Below are 19093 nucleotides of genomic sequence, written 5' to 3'. Positions count from 1 at the left end.
CACCAGTTTAGAGAGTTAGCAACACCTGACTTTGATTGCTGTTAGTGGAGACCATGTGGTTCAGCAGTACGTAGGGCACAGGACTGGGCGGGGGAGAGGTCAGGGGGGAGAGAAATCAAATGACCATGTTTCTATTCCTGGCTCTGTCACTGACTCACTCTAAAACTCTGGACAATTCACTTAGACTTACTATTTAAAAAGCATACGCTAATTTTGTGTAACATGTTCTGGGTGCCTGACGTGACATAACTAGGTCCTGAATTGCAGAGGTGCTCCCTCCTTCCACTTTTCTAACTAATAAGAAAGCTCTTAATTTAGAAGACCCTATAAAAACTAATGTGTTTAATGCTGAAGTCCATCCAATACCCAAGGCGAGTGACTTTTTTAAAATGGTCCTAGAAATTATAGTCCTCTCAGACAGAATAAGACGAATGAAAGTTTCCGTATAATGTCCATCCAAAATGCTTCAACTCACAACTAGAAAGGATCCATCTCTAGGCAATTTCTATCCCCAGATACTTTAGTTCTTGGCCTTACTGATCTGCCAACAAAAAGGTACCATTGTGGCAGTGTTTTTTACTATGTGGGTCCTTATTCCCTCGGAACTGGACTGGACCATTTAACTCATTCCACATTAACCAACAAAGAGTTAACAACTTCAGTCAATCCAGCCTGGGCCGGATTCAGACTGGCACCGTATAGATGCAAGGTTCTATTTGTATCCCATTACCAAGCCTCCAAACTATCTAATCCCTCCCCAAACAGCATTTTTAATATCTATTGCACTATTTATGTAAGGGAGAAGTGCAAGAGAATATAGAGAGAAAGACACTGGGTCCCTTTTCCATATGCTGTGGGAGTTCCAAAAATATCCCATTTCTGCAAATGCTAAATCAAAAAAGAAAAGTTGGTACCAACAAGACTGTCTACTATAAGGTAAAACTGCAGGTAATGGCACTTCAATATTTTCAGCACAACAGATAAAGTGAGTGAGAGTGTGTGTGTATGTGTGGAGCAGGGAAAGCAGTTAAATGGGGGCATAATTGTTATGACATAATAACATTAGCATGGCCTCAAATTTCCTGTAGCAATTATTTTAAACTTAAAATTCACTAAACTATTCAAAGTAGGAAGCAAGAAACTTTTGGAGCTACTCTCCCTCAACACAATACCCTATCCAATACTGGGTATATTATTTCCACCTTAATGTGTTTTATGCTTTAGGTCTCCAGCAGTGCAACTCTTTAAATATATTTGGTTAAGGATTAAAGTAGGGTCTGGGAACTTAAGAGAAAACTTAAAGCACATCATCAAGTCTGAAGTACTTTCCTAGGTTAAAAAGCTGTTTAGTTGCGATACAATATGACCACGTAAATACACAGACTAGGACCACTATCAACTTACTTTGCTGAAGGTCCCTCTTTCATCCATCTTGTTGCATGAAGGAAGGGAGTATCAAGAGGTGGGAAATACAAAGGAAAAAAACATTAGTTTGTTGTAGGTCAACATCATCAACAACATCTATTAGAAACGGCATTCATCGTCCTTACTTTCTGTCCTGGGGATCCAAAGCACAGAAGATAACAGTGTTGACTGGATAATGTCTTCGGAAAAAGAGTCTGATAGAAGAGAATAAAAGGAGTTTTAAACAACTTTATGACTCTAAAAGGATTCAAGAAATAGACTAAACTCCCTGGGCCAGATTGCCAAAAGCTCAGCTCCCATTTAGATACCAAAATAAGTAGCCAGATTTTCAAAAGTGTTCAGCACCCAGGACTCTGTCACAATAGGAGTTGCTGGGTGTTGAGGGCTTTGGAAAATATGTCAGCATATGTTACACAAGAGTCAAACTTAAGCGTTAATCCTTCCAGGTACTGAGTGCTGTTGAATGCCTTCAACATGCATGATATAGCAGTTGAAGGTAGCAGCCTGGAAGATTGAACCCTCAGTGCAGAAATAAGGCTCATGGTTATGGTTCTATTTAGGAAGCATACCACTTTGCAACCACTGCCTCATTTAAATGTCTCAGTAATAAAAGGATCAGTAACATAAGGATGGAACTTAATAACCACATATTTTTAAGTTTAGTAGCTTATTCTTTCCTTTATGGCTTCTACATATTAGCAGAAATCAATCCTCTGCCAGGCGACAGGTTAAGAGACAAGGAAGTATCCCACCACAACCAAAAGAATAAACCCATGCTTGTTTTCCCAATAGCGTAGAATAATAATATAAAGATAATGGCCCATGAGGGACAGGCCAGAAAACTCCCTTTCAGTGTTCAACTTGGTGCCAGAATTCTCAAACCTGTGTGTTTGAGGTTGGATACCTAAACAGAGGTGACTTGAATAGGAAATGCGAGAACACAGCACCTCTGAAAATCAGGCTATGTTAGGTATCTAAAGTTACCAGCTCACATTTGAAAATTGTGGCTTATGGTTTGGCCTTCCAAATTCAGACTTAGTACAAATGACTGCAGCTCCTTTGAAATCAGTGGGTCTGAGTTTGGCCTGTAATTTTAAACAATCTCCCCCCCCCCCCGGTGTAGCTACCCTAGTAGTATTCAGCAAGTGAACATAATTTTTAATACAACAGTTTCCATGCACTAAGCACACCAAAGCAATATCTTGAATACAGATGGGAGTGCAGTGTCCACTTAAGCCAACACTGCTCTGCAACAGTGTACATAGGACATTACCGTCTGATTCAGTGAGCAGGATAGGTGGGGAGTGCTGGCCAGGGCACTGGAATTACCCTGTGCTCTCTTAGAAAATGTTATATGAGATCATTAAATTCCACCTACAGAACATCAGGATGTGGAAGGTGCCGTTTGGATGAAGTGTTAATAGCTCAGTACCACATCAAGCCCAATCTGATGTGGGGCCTGATTCTCTACTTATTTAGATCAAAGAAACTGTGTTATTACTATATGAGCCATATGGAGACTGTAGAAAGGGATTAGAATGATAAAACTGCTGTGGAATTGCTCTATGTACAGCATTTAGGGTGACCAGAAGTCCTAATTTTATATGGATAGTCCCGATATTTGAGGATTTGTCTTATATAGGCACCTACTACTCCCCACCCCCGTCCTGATTTTTCACACTTGCTGTCTGATCACCCTAACAGCAGTGTCTGGCCAGAGCCAAAAGCCCCACTTCACTTACTTTCTTTGATTATCTGTCAGTGTGATCCCCTGAGCAGACACCTTGAAATGGACAACAGTAGAGATGGGAGGCGGATCTTGCATCAGTGTTATGCTCAGGGCTTTCTGCACTGCCTGATAGCCTGTGAGGGACTCCATTTCCACAGAGTTCAGATACCAAACATTGCATGCTGTAAAGAACAGAGGATAGGATTCAAGAGCTAGGTTTGGTTTTGCTTAGTTGAGTCCTGTTTGATTCTTTTTGTTTCACAATTTTCCACCTTTGCCAACAGTCAGGCCGGTGGTGAAGAACTATTACTAACTAATAAGATGTTCTTGTTCCAGTGTCCCATTGTCATCTTCCCCTTCTGTTTTGTCTTGTCCCGTGGTTGTGCCTTAACACAAGATTGTAAATTTTTGGGGGGAGAGGCTGCCAATCTTTTTGCTTACATTTAGAGACAGTTTGCTTAATTTAGAATATCTAGTCCAATGGGGCCCTGATCCCTCACTGGAGCCTTTAGGTACTTCTGAAATCCAAATCATGAATACAAATTGATAAAACACAAAGCACAGCATTAAGAGATGGCACTCCTGGGAATGATCACTGCAACCATTCGGCTGTGGGAGGAGAAACAGAGTACCTTGGCCTTCAAATTCAGTGACTGCAGATAACACAGAAACTCCAGGATCCACATGTTTGCAGGATCAGTTCACAGGCGTTCACACTTTCAAACAGTGTTTAAATTGCACGCAAATGAAACTATTCACTTGTTTGGCAAAACAACAAGAATGTCTTCTCTCCACAAAAAAATGACAATTGTTGTGTAATTCTACTTCCTTTACTTTCAGAGGGGTTTTTGTGGGTGTTATCGTTTCAGTTCAAAGCAACTTTAAGAAAAATAAAAATAATTATTTCAAATCTTTTGGGTCCAAACTTTAAAAAAATGGGCTCTACTTAGGGTGTGACAATTTTTGGGAAACCAACTTGAGTCCTAAAGCAATATCTGTAATTCTATGAAACCACAGGTAAAAATCTAATCTACCATCCCACAGCGTTTCAGAGTCTATTGCGATTAATTTCAGTGTTTCTGTATGATCAGTAGTTCATAGAATTTGACATCTTTCAATAATTGCTCTACAGTTCACCGTGCAATATTTCAGTGTACATGATACCTGACCTCTTGTACAAAAACGGCAATCGGCATTCAAGCCCTGATTCAGCAAGCTACGTAAGAGAACTACAGTACAACTTCAGAGTTACGAACACCTTGGGAATGGAGGTTTTCCACAACTCTGAAATGAATGTCATGGTTGTTCTTTCAAAAGTTTACAATTGAACACTGACTTAACACATCTTTGAAACTTTATTATGCAGAAGAAAAATGCTGCTTTTAACCATCTTAATTTAAATGAAACAAGCACAGAGTTCCCTTATCTTGTCAAATCTTTTTTTAAACTTTCCCTATATTTTTTTAATAGTTTAAATTTAACACAGTACTATACTGTGCTTGCTCTCCGCTCCCTCCCCAGCTACCTAATTATGTACTTCTGGTCCCAAATGAGGTGTGTGGTTGACTGTTCGTAACTCTGATGTTGTAAAGGCCAAAATTATAACAGGGGTCAAACAAGAACGAGATACATTCATGGAGGATAGCTCCATTAATGGGTATTAGCCAAGATGGGCAGGGCTGGTGTCCCTAGCCTCTGTTTGCCAGAAACTGGGAATGGGCGACAGAGGATGGATCACTTGATGATTTCCTGCTCTTTTCATTCCCTCTGGGGCACCTGGCATTGGCCACTGTCAGAAGACAGAATACTGGGCTAGATGGACCTTTGGTCTGACCCAATATGGCCATTCTTATGTTCGTAACTCTGAGATTCTACTGTACACACATGCTTATAACTAGGCACAAGCTTAAGTACCTTGCTGAATTGGGACCTAAGAGACAGAGGATTAGATAATCCAGAATAATTTCTTACAACCAAGTAAGAACCCTTCTGGAACCGTAAAGCATGTTTAGTCCTACTCTTCAGTGCAACATCACTGGTTTCACACAAATACTAACAAAATGTGTGTCCTGACACAAACGTGCAGCTGTCCATGTTAGAATTTAAAGTTAGTTAACATGTGTTGAGTAGTATGTATTAACCAGTACTGAAAATTCAAACGTCATACCATACCAAATGATTAGGAGAGCAAAAAAACCAAATTATGTCTAACTATTTCTCTTTTCATACTACTGTCCTGTAATTCAGGCAAAGTCTTCTCCATACTTTCCACTGAAAATACATGGCTCTTTCAAACTACAAACTGTTTTTATATAGACTGAACAAGCTTGTGATTCCAGCAGGACTATCAAGCAAGTTTTCTGCATATTTGCAACCCACTCACTTTAACTTGGGATGTAAGTCAATGAAGAATTTGGCTCAAAGGTGGACATTCCAAGTTAAAAGATGAAAAGGCTGAGAAAATACAGTGATGTGAGCCAATTATCTGCATTTAAATTCCACTTGGTTCAACTTCAGACAGCCAGAAACCAAAAATTTCCTTATCACAATGAAAAAAATCATAAAACATATTGCTGTGTTAGCCTCAATCATCTTTGTTTGAATTAATGATAATTTATTTCATTGAAAGACAAATTTCAGGGAAATGAGGGAGGGAGAGTTTGAAGGAGCATTAATTAATGAATGCTTCGCTGTAATTTATCTGTCCAGAATTCTAAATACCACTCCAAGTTACAAAGCCGCTATCTTTCACATAATTATTCTACGTTTGGTTCAAATCTATAGTTTTGCAATCGAGAGCTTTTCCTCACAGGAAACTAGCCTGGATTCACGGTCACATTTCTAATCACTTGTGATGTTCGCATGGAGAGATTCCCTTTCTTTTGCAGCAGACGTTCCATTGGTGCCAACAGCCTCATATGCTTTTGTTCCTAAACCAAACAGCTCACTTTTTTGCTGCGGATAGGTCTCCAATGGGATTTTACTGCCTTTCTCTAGAGTCTGTCCTTTCTCTAGACAGAATAAATAATATATCATCCACTTCCTAGACATTTTGGGAAGCACCAAAAGGAATGTCAAATGGAAGATAGTGGTGTAGCCTTATGATTAATACAGCTTTTTGCGGGAACAGACTGGAAGGAATCCCTAATTTTGGTGCATAATATGTGCTCTTATCTGATATGTGGGACAAAGGGGAATCAACAGCAGTAATCCCTTAGAAACTGCGTTGGGAGCAAGCTGAAAAAACAGTTGGTTATGTGATAGCATTTTCCCTACAATGTAGTTGTCCTCTCTTCATTCTATAGCTGCTCCTTTGGAGTCACATCTATTTGAGCTGGGGAAGCAAGCTACTCAATACGGCACGTTCTTCAACTTTATTGTAATTTATGCTACTCCCGGTATGGTCATTCGGTGCCATTTGGACTGGACATTCCCACAATGGTCTAAATATACATTGGAAGGAAAATGCATGTAAATTGGGAAACATGCAGAGCATGAGAGAGTGCTACCAAGCACAGGGGAAGGCTGGAGGCTAATGGAGTAAGGAACTGCCCATGGGGAAAGCCAGAGATCTCTGTAAGTGGCTTCTATAGATTCCAGACCTCCAGACTTTTGGGGTTCCCATTTCTCAGATCTGCACTACCACAGGGCCTGCCCCCCAGTGGAGACAATGAGATACAGCAAACACATGATGGAAGCCTCAAAACTATTTGAGAAACAAAAGATTTGGCACTTAGATTCTGTACTGGGTAACAGACGGCACCGTTCTTCTCATTTAGCTGAAGAAATGATTAACGTTAGGGCAGCAGTTGGGGATCGCATCTGCTTTAATCAAACCATAGTTGTTTAAATAAAAGCTCGGTTGCTTGGGTATCTGTTTAGAGTCTGGGCTTTCATGCTGAACTCCATATTGAGAATGTTTGTGCGACAGGAGAAAAAAATGTTTGAACTAAACAAAGTCAATGTGAAATGTCACAGGCTACCAACTCTGGAACAAGACACTCCAAGTGGTAGGGCAAAAACATCATGTCCCTTCCAACTTTCCTATTCAAGTCCTAAGCCCCTGTTTCAAAATTAGATATGCCAAGATGGTTATTAAATTTCCATTCTTTGATGCGAATTATCTTTTGATGCGACATTCCCCAGATGGAGCTGCCTAACAACTAGTCCCCAGATGAATAAAAAAAACAAGCTATTATTTCTTTTTCCCTAGGAAGGTTACATGTCCTGGATAATGAGAACCCAGCTAGATCTCAAGAGGAAATGTGTGCCTATTATGCTGAGTCTATTTATAGAACTTTTCCTTCTTAAATTCCTCCTCCTTGGCTCCAAGTCTAGTGGCCACCACACCCGCTGCAGTGGTAATGGCAAAGAGAAATGCCAATGCGTGCTTGCGTCCAGCATAGCCTAGCCAAGACTGACCATTGCCTCAGCCACACATTCCTGCTCAACTATATCATCTGAAGTGCCACTGCACTTTTAAAAAGTCAAAACAAAACAGATAGCTGCTTGGAATAGCCCTGCCCTTTGCCGAATGCTCAATAATGTATCAGAGCAACTGTACAGCACTCTGACAACTGAAGACTAAAAAACACTTGGTCAAGATCTTTTGGTCTGTGGCTTCTTCGACTGATGCAGGTCAGGGAGGAGGTGGCAAATATAGCACTGCCTCCCTTGATCGTTGGGCCACCAGATGCCAATCTGATCCTGTGGTACAACTTAGAGCAGCCTGAAGGCCATTCTAGCAGCCAGGGATCACTGAGATGTAGGAGTGATCTGGTTCCTTTCCCTAAGGCATGGCCACTGCACTTGAGGCTGAGAGTGTGGGGTAGTGCAGTGAGTCACTATGGCAACTCTGTGCATCCAGGGACTGCCGCATGCTAAGGAATCCTCTCTGTCCCCTAAGCTGACCCTAAGAGGTGGTTTTATTTTGCTAGAGTGGCAGGGAGCTGCTGAATCACAGCGAAGAATAAGGGCCCTTAACAATAAAACAGGATGACCAAGGAATCAGATACTTCATTTCTTCGCATCATATCGTCTCAGGTGAAGAATGAGCATTTGTAGGTTTGGCTACTCATTTTACAAATCTCCATACTGCAGACAGTCACACACACACACACGAGACAGAACTAGAAACCTCATCCTTCAACACAGATCTCCATCACTTCGTTGGTAGTAATAGCACATCCTTCACTCTGTGGGCCAGGCTCTAGAGGGCAACATTGCACCCTCCCTCACATGCACAGATCCGGTACACTACATACTTCTCAGTGGCATTTTAAATTTACCCAATTCCTTTTTTCACCCTCAGCCGCCTGTTTTTCTCCCCCCCACCCACCACGCCCTTCTTGTAACGTACGTTTGGAAACAACTGTAATGTCATCAAACGGAAGAGAAATGTACTAACCTGCACCTTGCTTTAGGAGCTCTGCTGCCGAGTTTGCAGCAGTCTGTGGAGCTGTTTCTGCGATCTCCTCCAAGGGATCTGCAAATATGAACCACCACACACATTTCTATTGCGACTTGGATTGAGAGGTCAATCCAGAAAGTCAACTAGGAGTCGAGGTCTTGAAATTATGACCTCCCTATACCGGACGACTCTTCACCAGAAACATTAAAAAATCCCCGCAATGGCACAATTCCATCCAGGATGTGTGATTATACACGTGAGGCACAATTTATTGGGGTGCTAGTAGCAGAGCACTTAATAACCCTGTGGTTTCGTGCTGATCACAGATAATTATGTATTACTGCTGAAAGAGACATCATCATGTCGAAATGCTTTTTAAATCTACCTATTTCCTCACTCAGGTTACAAAAAATCCTCTTATAATTTTAAGATTAATTTGAAGAGCTATAATTTATATTCATCGCTTTAGCAGAACACACTGAAATTTGATCAGTGAAATTGATCTGGTCAATTTCATCTTTTTTGCGTCCGCTTCTGAATCTGTATTTGCAAGTACTCATGGCACAAGCGAATGGTACAATTTGTAGGCTGTAAATACAGCACTGGAAGGTTTGTTTTAGAATCTTTCTGCTAGAATTTTTTAAAAAAACCCTCAGACACATTTTGATTTTTCAGTTTTGTAAAAGGCTGTACAGAACCTATATATGGGGCTATATTTGGGTATGACATGGTTTCTCTTTCAGTATGATCAAGAAAAACAGAGGCCCAGATTCACTGCTTACCATCGGACCGCTCACAAGCTTACAGTTAAGTACATGTTTAGTGCTGTATGAATCAGGACCAGAATAAGAGACAAAAGACAGTTCATGCTTTAACTCCATCTCTACATTAAAAGGCTTGATTGTATCAGACTAGATACATTCATTTCACTGCAGTAGGCTCGTCCAGTGCAAAAAGACAAACGTTTCAACCGTAAACTTTCTGCTAGAACCAAATGAACTTCCAATTTTATCTGATAAGGAAAGGTGGCGTGAGCGCACCCATCGCAGTGATTTTTCTATCTAGCTATCTAAAGACAGATCTCTGATCCACATTCTTCCACAGTATGTTATTCTGCTTAAATGGCTTCATTAAGATATGGATTTACATATTTCGAATGCTATGTTAGAGTACACAGACATACAGCCTTTAGGAGCAGAAAAGTTTAAGAGTTCAATGGAAAACCGCAAGAATGTTTAACATTTCAGTAATACATCTGGTGTTTGCTTTATAGGGGAGAATAAACAGACAACTGAATTATGGGCCAAAAATACACAGAAGCTTTTTTGTTGATGGTGCTAGAGAAATTTATGGAGTCACCACAACCCAAAATAGAATTATAGCCCCATACTCTATGTGCTCTTTAATATTTATTTATTGCAATATTTAGACCTGCATAAACTGCTGTTTCTTTTCCTCAACTACACCGTAAGGGTATCCGCTTTTTTAAAATCCTACTTTTCCCCCTTAGAGGACTCTTGCTACCTGTGCTTGAGTAAAGACTAGTTGAATCTAACTATACCTGGGTGTGATGTCAAATCTGCAAAATAATTTTTTTTTTAAATATTGGATTGCAGTGCTAATCACCAGGAGTTATATATGTTTATTACTGGGGCATCACAGTACCAGGGCCAGCTCTAGGCACCAGCAAAACAAGCAGGTGCTTGGGGTGGCACATTTCTAGGGGCGGCATTCCGGTGCCAGCCCTAGAAATGTGCCCTCGCCGCCCCAGCTCTGCCTCCTCCCCTGAGCACGCCGCCACTGCTCTGCTTCTCCCCGCTCCCTCCCAGGCTTGCTGCACGTGCAGGAAGCCTGGGAGGGAGGGAGGGAGGGAGGAGAAGCTGGGCGGCGGCGCGCTCGGGGGAGGCGGCGGTGGAGCAGAGGCGAGATGGGGGGGAGCAGTTCCTCAAACCTACCCTCCCCCCCCGTTACTTCCTGCACTCCCCCCTCACCCTTGCTCGGCCTGCTCCCCTGAATGCACCGCCTCTCCCTCACCTGAGAGGGAGGGAGGGAGGAGAAGCCAGGTGGCGGCACACTCAGGGGAAGCAGCAGTGGTGGAGCGGAGGCGAGCTGGGGCAGGGAGCGGTTCCTTCACCCCCGCCCCGTTACTTCCTGCGCTCCCCCCTCACCCCTGCTCCGTCTGCTCCCCTGAATGCACCGCCTCTCCCTCACCTGAGAGGGAGGGGGGAGAAGCGGAGCAGCAGCGTGTTCAGGGGAGCAGGCGGAGCGGAGGTGAGCTAGGGCGGGGAGTTGTGGCGGGGGGAGCCACAGGAAGCAATAGGGGGAGGAGGAAATGCGGCACGCCCGGGGGAGGCGGCGGGGCCGGGGATTTGGGGAAGGGGTTGGGAAGGGGCGGAGCTGGGGCGGAGCCGGAGGTGGGGAGGCACGAAAAAAAAGTGGGGGCGGCCAAAAATTTTTTTTGCTTGGGGCGGCAAAAATCTTAGAGCCGGCCCTGCACAGTACTAATCAATTCCAAACTGCAGCTTGGACAAAAGCTGCCTGGCAACTGTCTGACATTCTTTCCTACACTTTCTTGTTCAGAACTTTACCCTGACATGTTCACCTGCCTTCAGATATAGGTATTTTGAAGTGGATCCCTGGTTGCGTATCACTTTTATTTTGTATTTTGACTAGCATACCTCTGTCTGGGATGAGTAGTTTGCAGGGTAATGCCAGAGGAGTAATGGAATGTTGATACACCAAAGCTGTCAAACTCCCTGTGGTTAAAAGAACAACAAGACAGGCAAGATTACTTTTTGTGCACAAATAGAATGCTTACGAGGTATGTTCGCTTTTCAATAACTTACAGGCTAAAGAAAACCCTTTAAAACATTTTTCCCCCTAAGGCACTTTAACAACTACCTTTTTTGGTAATTTTTAAAAGATCCATCTTCTCATAATTTATTGCGTCTAACTCCTTTTACATGAACTGCAGTTCCCTCTCCCCTTCATCTGATTAAATAATTTACTTTAAAGAGAAAGATGACAATGATAATGTGCTTTACGAATATTAACATATTAAGTCTCAACACCCATAAGAGGCAGGTAAGAACAGACAAGCTAAGCAATCTGCCCAATGTCACGCTGTGAGGCAGTGGAAAAGCTGGGAAAATAACTCAGGAGTCCTAACTTCTGGTTCCCTGCTCTAACCACCAGGCAGTCGAGTTGGTTTGTGTTTTAATGGAAAAAAGAAAAGCTAGGTGAATTCACCACCTCCCCAGGTGAGGCCATCTGTATGATATCCCACATTAAATCATGTCTCCTTCTAATTAGTGCCCTGAGACACCATTTGCTGTAAACTATATAGCAAGGCTGAGATTTTCAGTTCCACCTAAGGGATCTGGACCCTCTGTTCTCTTTAAAATGTCAATGCACATTTTACACTCTATATCTGGAGAGGTGATTGGCCAGTCTATTAGTGCAAAAGGAAGTTGCCTTTCGTTCCAGTCACTGAAAAATATGAACAAATAACCCAACAATATTTCAGTTCTGGAGAAAATTATAGATGGATTTATTTTAAATTATTTTCTATAGACTACCAACAACTGCTATAAAATCAGAGCCCAGGGCCCAATCTTACAATTGCTGAGCACCTTCCTTTCTTGTTGATGTCACTGGGAGTTGATGCTGCCCAACAATTCAGAGATCTGAGCCCTAATGAGCATGGCCATAGAGGGGTCCTTTGTAGCTGCTGGGGGCAGGGAATGGCTGGATGCAGAAGGGGGGTGGCATCACAGATGAACTTGGAGATGGGCATGAGGATCCCCATTGTGAAGTATCCCCATTATGGATAGCACCTTGTAAGGGCAGCAAGAGTAGTCTGTGAAATAGCTATACAGACATGTCGCCACTCCACAGCTCAGGCAGGGAAGATTCCTCCCAATTCAGGCCCCAAATCATCAGTCTAGTGCCTGACCTGGCTACTTGGGGAGGAGCTATAGGACTTGGGAGTTAGACGGAGCTGCTAGGGGCTGCTGCGGTCTGAATGAGCCTTCAGACTGGTGAGTGCTGCTGTGCTTGAATAGACAGCACACGGTCTCTCATACACTTCCCCAGTAGCCAGCATATACACACTCTGTGCCTGTGTCTCTCTCTCACACACACGCACACACACTCTGTTTCTCTCACACACATCTCCCAACACATACTTGTGTTACTGTTGTTACTTCTTGGTACTTCTTGCAATGCACATATACTCTCTGTAATTTTATTTTTTCAGAGTGTTGTTATTTTAGTTTTTTGGCCTATGCATTTCATAATTTGATTTCTCTGTTGTGCTTAAATTTAATTATTTGAGCAGTGAGTTCTAAAATGCCTAACTTATCCTGGCTGGAGTAATTATCCCTATGGTAACTTTTAAAAAATATATATTATATCTAGGTTTTTTGTTTCTACTGGTGGCGCACATCTCCTCGATATTGGTGCTCATAACAAAGTTCATTCTGCACATGGATGGAAAAAATTAGAGGGAACATTGGACCAAAGTCCTATGGCAAGTCAAAAGAAACTAGTCTTTCTGTGCCTCGGTTCCCCATCTTTAAAATGGAGGTGACAGGACTTACCTATTTCATTGGGGTGTTGTGAGGATAAATCAATTAAATGATTGTGAGGTGCTCAGATATTATGGCAGTGGGCCCTACAAGTACCTTGGATACATGCTTCAAGTTAGAGGCAGGACTGAACTAAAACCTCAGGTTTGAAATACCTCCCATCTCAAACTGACAAAGTTTAACCCCCCCCCCCTTTTTTTTGGTTTGCTTTGGGGTCATCTTTACTTCAAAGAGAAGCTGCTCTTAGTACATCTATTCCTGTTAGGGCAGTCTAACAAGAAGCGATGTGCTTCCATCACATTACAATGCTCTAGTTGGAATGTCCTCTACTACAATGTGCTTTTTTCTTATGTGGTCATATAGATTGATATAGAAGGCCATTATCATGACAATACTAAAATAGGTTCCTGCAGAAACCATCTCACAATCTTTGTGTGACATTTCCTCTCATGTTCCATTCTACGTTATGAAGCAGTCTGGCTGTAAGCAAAATATCCTCATTTTTCATGTCCCGTTGATGTACAGCACTTACCAAAATATGGCTCGTTTGGGCATCCTTTCAACCGCACTCCCTTATGGGTGCATTCAATCAGAAAATGCCTGACAAGCTCATTTGACAAATCCCCCACTGTAGAAAAAAAGAAAACAAACACATGAAGTAAGCCAGTGAATAAGAGACGGGGATCACAAATTAGGAAGTGTTTATCATAGCTGCCTTCCTTAGAACAAGTGAATGCTCTATACATAGCATTCAGACAGTGCACTAGCTATTCTACTGCTGTGTCACCATCCGCAATGAAACAGGCACTGTATAGCATGTTATCTACAGATAATCACTCCCAGCCTGCAACAATTCTGCCTCTGGTTGACACCTAGATGGGTACCAATGTCCAAAACCTCCAGGATGTGTCCCAACATTTTATAGGAACCAGTAGGTCAAGGAAAACAGCTGGTTGTTTCTTTTTCTCCTGAAAGTAAGGGAAGAAATAGGGGGGTTGGAAATCAAGTCAAGACAAAAAATCAATGGCAGCTACGAAAAGGAAATATGGAAGAAACAAGGTCAAAAATTCTGATGTACCCACTAACGACAAGAGCTGGCAACCGGGTTAAAATGAGAAAAACAAAACATACACACACACACACACCCCGTTGACATAGATATAAAACTAGCAGTAGTCCTGGTCTGTACTCAGATTAAAATATTATTAATATTATTAAAATATTAAAGATTTACAGTGCGCCAACTCTAATGATTTTATCATGAATCTCATGATAGTTGATATTTTAATTAATACCCCACTTCATAGGGACAAGATTAGATGAGATTCTTGGCTTTCATTTAGAAAAGGGAAGTTTCTATCACGGTTGCAGAGAAAAGCTTGAAACTGTAACTTGAGTGTAACCTAAATACTAAAAATCCTGAAGGCAAATTAAAAAGACCCAAGAGTTACCCTTAAAACATCTCATTAATTTTAAGCCAGACTCATGATTTTGGGGCATGATTCATGACTTTTCAAAGCTTGGGGTTGGCAGTAGTGAACATATAAATTTGGCGCTACACATCGGCAACAAAAGGATCACTCACTCACTGTATGGTGATGGGGCAAAGTGGCCCAAAAACAGATGAACTCAAATATCAACAAAAAGATTACAAATATTCCCCTTGTCTCTGATCTTATCAGTCACAGACCAGGAGACACATGACATCCGGTGACCACATTTCATTGACGATGTTCAAGCCAGCATAAATGAGTAAACTGGTTTCTATAGCAGAAACACTACACAAGCCAAAATTTGCTAAGTTGGCCCTTGAAGGACTGCTTACAAGAGAAAACTGGGATGCCTTACGATGCCACGATGCCAAAAGAAAAGGTGATGCAGGGGAGACAAATTTCTACTCTCTGGGAAGGTCTGGTGGGAATCAGACTGGCTGGGAAACTTAGAGCAAGTGGTACAGAAGTTGCTGGCCATCTCCCTGCTTTTTACAGCATGATTTACTCAGTTTACGTAAGAGCAGGAGACAGACCCATTGGTTCTGTCTACAGTAGGCTTTTTAAAGTTTCCCACAATTGCTACCATTGGTGCAGCTCAACCAGTGTTAGCAACTTAGCTAGGGTAGACAGGTTGCCAGTGGCCACTGGTACTTGAACTACCATGTCATGTCGGACTTCTCAGGCTCAAGTTAGACAACATGGCGGTTAAAATACCCACAGCCAGCCTTCATTAGAGTTCTCAGTTTTGCGATCACCAGTGGAGCTTCACTGTCTAGCACAGACAAGACCAATATGGCTGTTAAGCTGTTGTTATGTGATAGAAAACAAAGAAGAGGAATAAATGGTAAATTTTCCTCAAGGCAAAAGGCTAACAGCAGGGGGTGCCTCAAGGTTCTGTAGTAAGTCTTGTATTGTTTCACATATTTATTAAAGATCTAGGAAGGGAGGAGGAGTGAGGTTTCAGATGACACAAGGTTATTTAGGTTAGTCAGGATTGGAGAGGACTTTGAGGAACTCTGGAGAGACCTAAACAAGCTAGGTGAACAGGGAACATGATGGTAAATGGAGTTCAGTGTCGATAAATACAAAGTAGTGTAAATTGGAGGGAAACTCCATATGGCTTACAGGGTTCTAAAGTAACTGTATCAACTCAAGAAAGGGATCTAGGTGTCATTGTAGACAATGAAGATCACTACTCAGTGTGCAACTCAGTGTGGTCACAAAGCAAACAAAATGTTAGGATACATAAGAAATGGAATAGAGAATAATATGGGGAATGTTATAATGTTGATATATAAATCAATGGTGCGGCCTCATCTGGAACATTATGTGCAGTCCTGATTACCCCATCTCACAGATACTACAGCATTAGAGGGGGTCAGAGAAGGGTAATGAGAATAATCAAGGGCCTGGAAAAAATTAATAGGAAGAGAAACTGAAAAGATTGGGATTGTTTCTTTTAGCAACAAGATGATTAGATGGTGACATTATGGAAGTGAATAAAATAGTGAAGAGTATCAAGAAGGTAGATCAGGAACTACTGTTCTTCCTGGCTCAAACACAAGAAGAAGGCGACTTTGACTTAAATTAAAATGTGGCAAATCCAAAACTTACAAAAAGGAAATAATTTTTACCCATCATGTAATTAGACTCATTGCCACAGAAAGCTGTTGAGGCCAAGAATTTAGAAAGATTTTTTAAAAGGGATTTTTAAAATATGTTTATCAGAGTTACCATATTAATGATAAAATTTTGGAAGGTATATTAAACCTCATGTTTCAAGATATGTGCCAATCTCTAATGATTAAAGATCAGCATGAATGTGGGGGACAGATTATCCCACATATGTCTATTCCAGGGTTCTATACCTTGCTCTGAAGCATCTGGTACTGGCATTATCAGAGGCAGGATATTGAACTATACTGGCCTTCGGTCTGATCCAGTGAGGCAATTCCTATGTTCCTATTCTCCTTTTAAATCTGGAAGAATGAAATCCAAGCTCCAGAACAAAAGTGCACTTGAAATAATTGGAAGAAGGAACAAAGGACAGAAACATTCCAAACAGACATTAACAGCTGCTATTTTTCAGTCAACCCAATTTCCTGCAGTTCTTTACCTCATTGGGCAACATTTACCAATGTATACAAAGAGTTCTGAAAGAGAAAAGTAGCAGCAAGAAGGTCAGTAGGCACGATCAGAGCCAAGAACACGTCTTAGACACTGCCTCCTGAGTTTCCATATGCTGCCTAATGCGTTCCATATGCTCTTTTCATTTTCCCCTTCAGGACTGACAGATATAAGTTATACGTTACGGCACAGGAGTCTGGGGGAACACATCTGCCACACTGCTTCTTGTTTAGCTACGCTAATTTTTCTCAGATTTACTTCTGATGTACTGTTGTCTCAAAACAAATTCCCAGGCCAAAAAAGTTCCTTCTTCCATCAAGGCAAAAGTTGTGCATGGTGGTATTTGGCATGACACTGAGCCTTAGATCAAAACCAGACTTCTAATAACTGAGGAGGCTCAGCTAGTGAGTTGGTGTTGGATTCCTGTTAGGACAATATTGTACAGTACATGCACATCCAAGCTGTGGATATAATTACCAACCTGTGTATGAAACTACCAAGCATGACACAAACATGTTCCACAGTCCCACTGGGAGAGATTCTTATTCGCAGTGCAAGGAATCCAAATTGAGACTTCCGAGTTGATCGACTCAGAATTGCACCTCTTGATGTTTAATTATGGAGAAGGGAGGATTTCTCTGAATTCTATATAGTAGTTAGGTCTTGCACACTCTGTGTGACAAAGTAAAGATGGGAGACATACAATACCTTTCTTGTTTAACTGCAGCACTGAAGGAGGAGGTGTAGCAACTTTCATTGCCAGGCCATAGGCTCCCCTGAAAGAGTGGCTGTCTCGAACAATGAATGACCCTGGTTCCTTGTCCTTCAGAATGGCAATGGCTGCAAAGGATTCAGAGAGAGATTGAGAAAAGTGTTTCAGTCCAAGTAGTAAACACAAAGGTACTGTTCCAAATCCTCATTTAAAGCACTAGTAAAGAACGCCAGGTTCTTTTGTCTCCCTCCTCACTGCCTTAGAACAGAATCAAAACCTTGGATCCTAACTCTGGATATGATTTTGCTATCTATTCAATGCTCAGACAGCACCAGATTGTGAACCCCTTGCTCATACTGAATAGTACCGTACTACATGTGTAGCTTAAAGGGCTCACAATCTCACCCACGCTGTTTTACATGTTCAAAACACTGTACACACATTAATTAACTAATCCCCATAATATCCATGTGAGACAGGCAAATATTATGTAGTAGAGACCAGACAGAATCAAAACCTCAGATCTCCCTCCCTCTCTTTTTTTTTTTTTTGGGGGGGGGCCTGGGGGCAGGGAGGGCATAGTCTCAACCTGGCAACACTGATTTCAAGCCCTGATATGGAGTATGTTACTATTAATACTATTTGCAAAAATGGTAAAGGCTTTACAGGAGAACACCCTTTAAGAGACAGAACTATCTTCTCTTTCTGCCTTTGAGAGACCAATTTGGGAACAACTCAGCAACCAGAGGCTGGCAAATTGGCAAACGCTCTACCTGGCATGAACATACACGAACATGTTCACAATTCCCTGCAATCAGAGAAGAGCCAGAACTTTCCTTCTCCAACGCTCTGTCCCAGCATGCATGTGCTTTTTGGCAAAGAGGAAAAGTTGATTCCTGAAGCTATTTTGTTTGCTTGTTAAAAAGTGTAACTGGGAGTATGGCCACAATAGTCGGCATGACGAGAAAATGCTGCTTTCTCTTCTACACAGCCCCCACAACAAACAGACATTTGTCATCATCCACTAACAGCCAAGTGGCACACAGTGCCAAGGCATTACAAGGTATACGAAAGGTATTCTCTCCCTCTTCTCTCATTTTAAGCAGGGAAGGAGGTGTAGGTAGGCATATACTTGCATTTTGAGATTCTAAGAACTGGAATACTTTTTGTTCTGTGATCTCTGCCTGGGGACTATGAGTTGGATTACACATAGCAAGACTGGCTTCCAGAGAGGTTGCTGCATGCCTTTGAATCAAAGTGCTCTGTAGCCCAAGGTCAGGAAGCCATGGGCTTAACTTTTCTTTGAATAACTTTGTGGCAAAGTCCAGGGTCATATAACAGGGTGCAGAATGGTGTGATTCCTCCTAATATCTTTGCAGAGTTCGGACTACTTTTCAGACTGTGTTTCTTTTCACTCATTGCTTAAATTTCAGCCAGCCTCCTGCATGTCTAATACTCAGCAATGCCGCAAAGAAAACCCAGGGAGAGCCTGATTCTGATTTCGGAGTCTTTACATTGTGCATCATGTCTTGTATGCACTGGCAAGGTCCTTCTGCCTTTTGTGAACACAATAAAATATTCCAAGGTTGGAACAAATGTTAAATCACA

The 19093-nt window shown here is 41.9% G+C and overlaps 1 protein-coding gene across 19 annotated transcripts in view; it reads right to left on the bottom strand.

The window, feature by feature from the left end:
• Positions 1-19093, bottom strand: part of TNS3 (tensin 3) — a 340704-nt gene that overhangs the window by 4007 nt on the left and 317604 nt on the right. For all 19 annotated transcript variants that reach the window (XM_007061354.4, XM_027823761.3, XM_027823765.3 and 16 more), the window contains 7 exons: positions 17482-17613; positions 13686-13781; positions 11243-11320; positions 8562-8639; positions 3168-3336; positions 1551-1619; positions 1405-1431 (listed from right to left, as the gene is read on the bottom strand). In XM_007061354.4, the coding sequence (XP_007061416.2) occupies positions 1405-1431; positions 1551-1619; positions 3168-3336; positions 8562-8639; positions 11243-11320; positions 13686-13781; positions 17482-17613 (649 nt within the window). The remainder of the gene's footprint in view (positions 1-1404; positions 1432-1550; positions 1620-3167; positions 3337-8561; positions 8640-11242; positions 11321-13685; positions 13782-17481; positions 17614-19093) is intronic.

This window comes from Chelonia mydas, chromosome 2, assembly GCF_015237465.2.
Source record: "Chelonia mydas isolate rCheMyd1 chromosome 2, rCheMyd1.pri.v2, whole genome shotgun sequence".
In the NCBI taxonomy this organism is placed as follows: Eukaryota; Metazoa; Chordata; order Testudines; family Cheloniidae; genus Chelonia; species Chelonia mydas.
The sequence above is the reverse complement of the archived record's forward strand: the minus strand, read 5'-3'. Positions and strand labels throughout refer to the sequence as shown.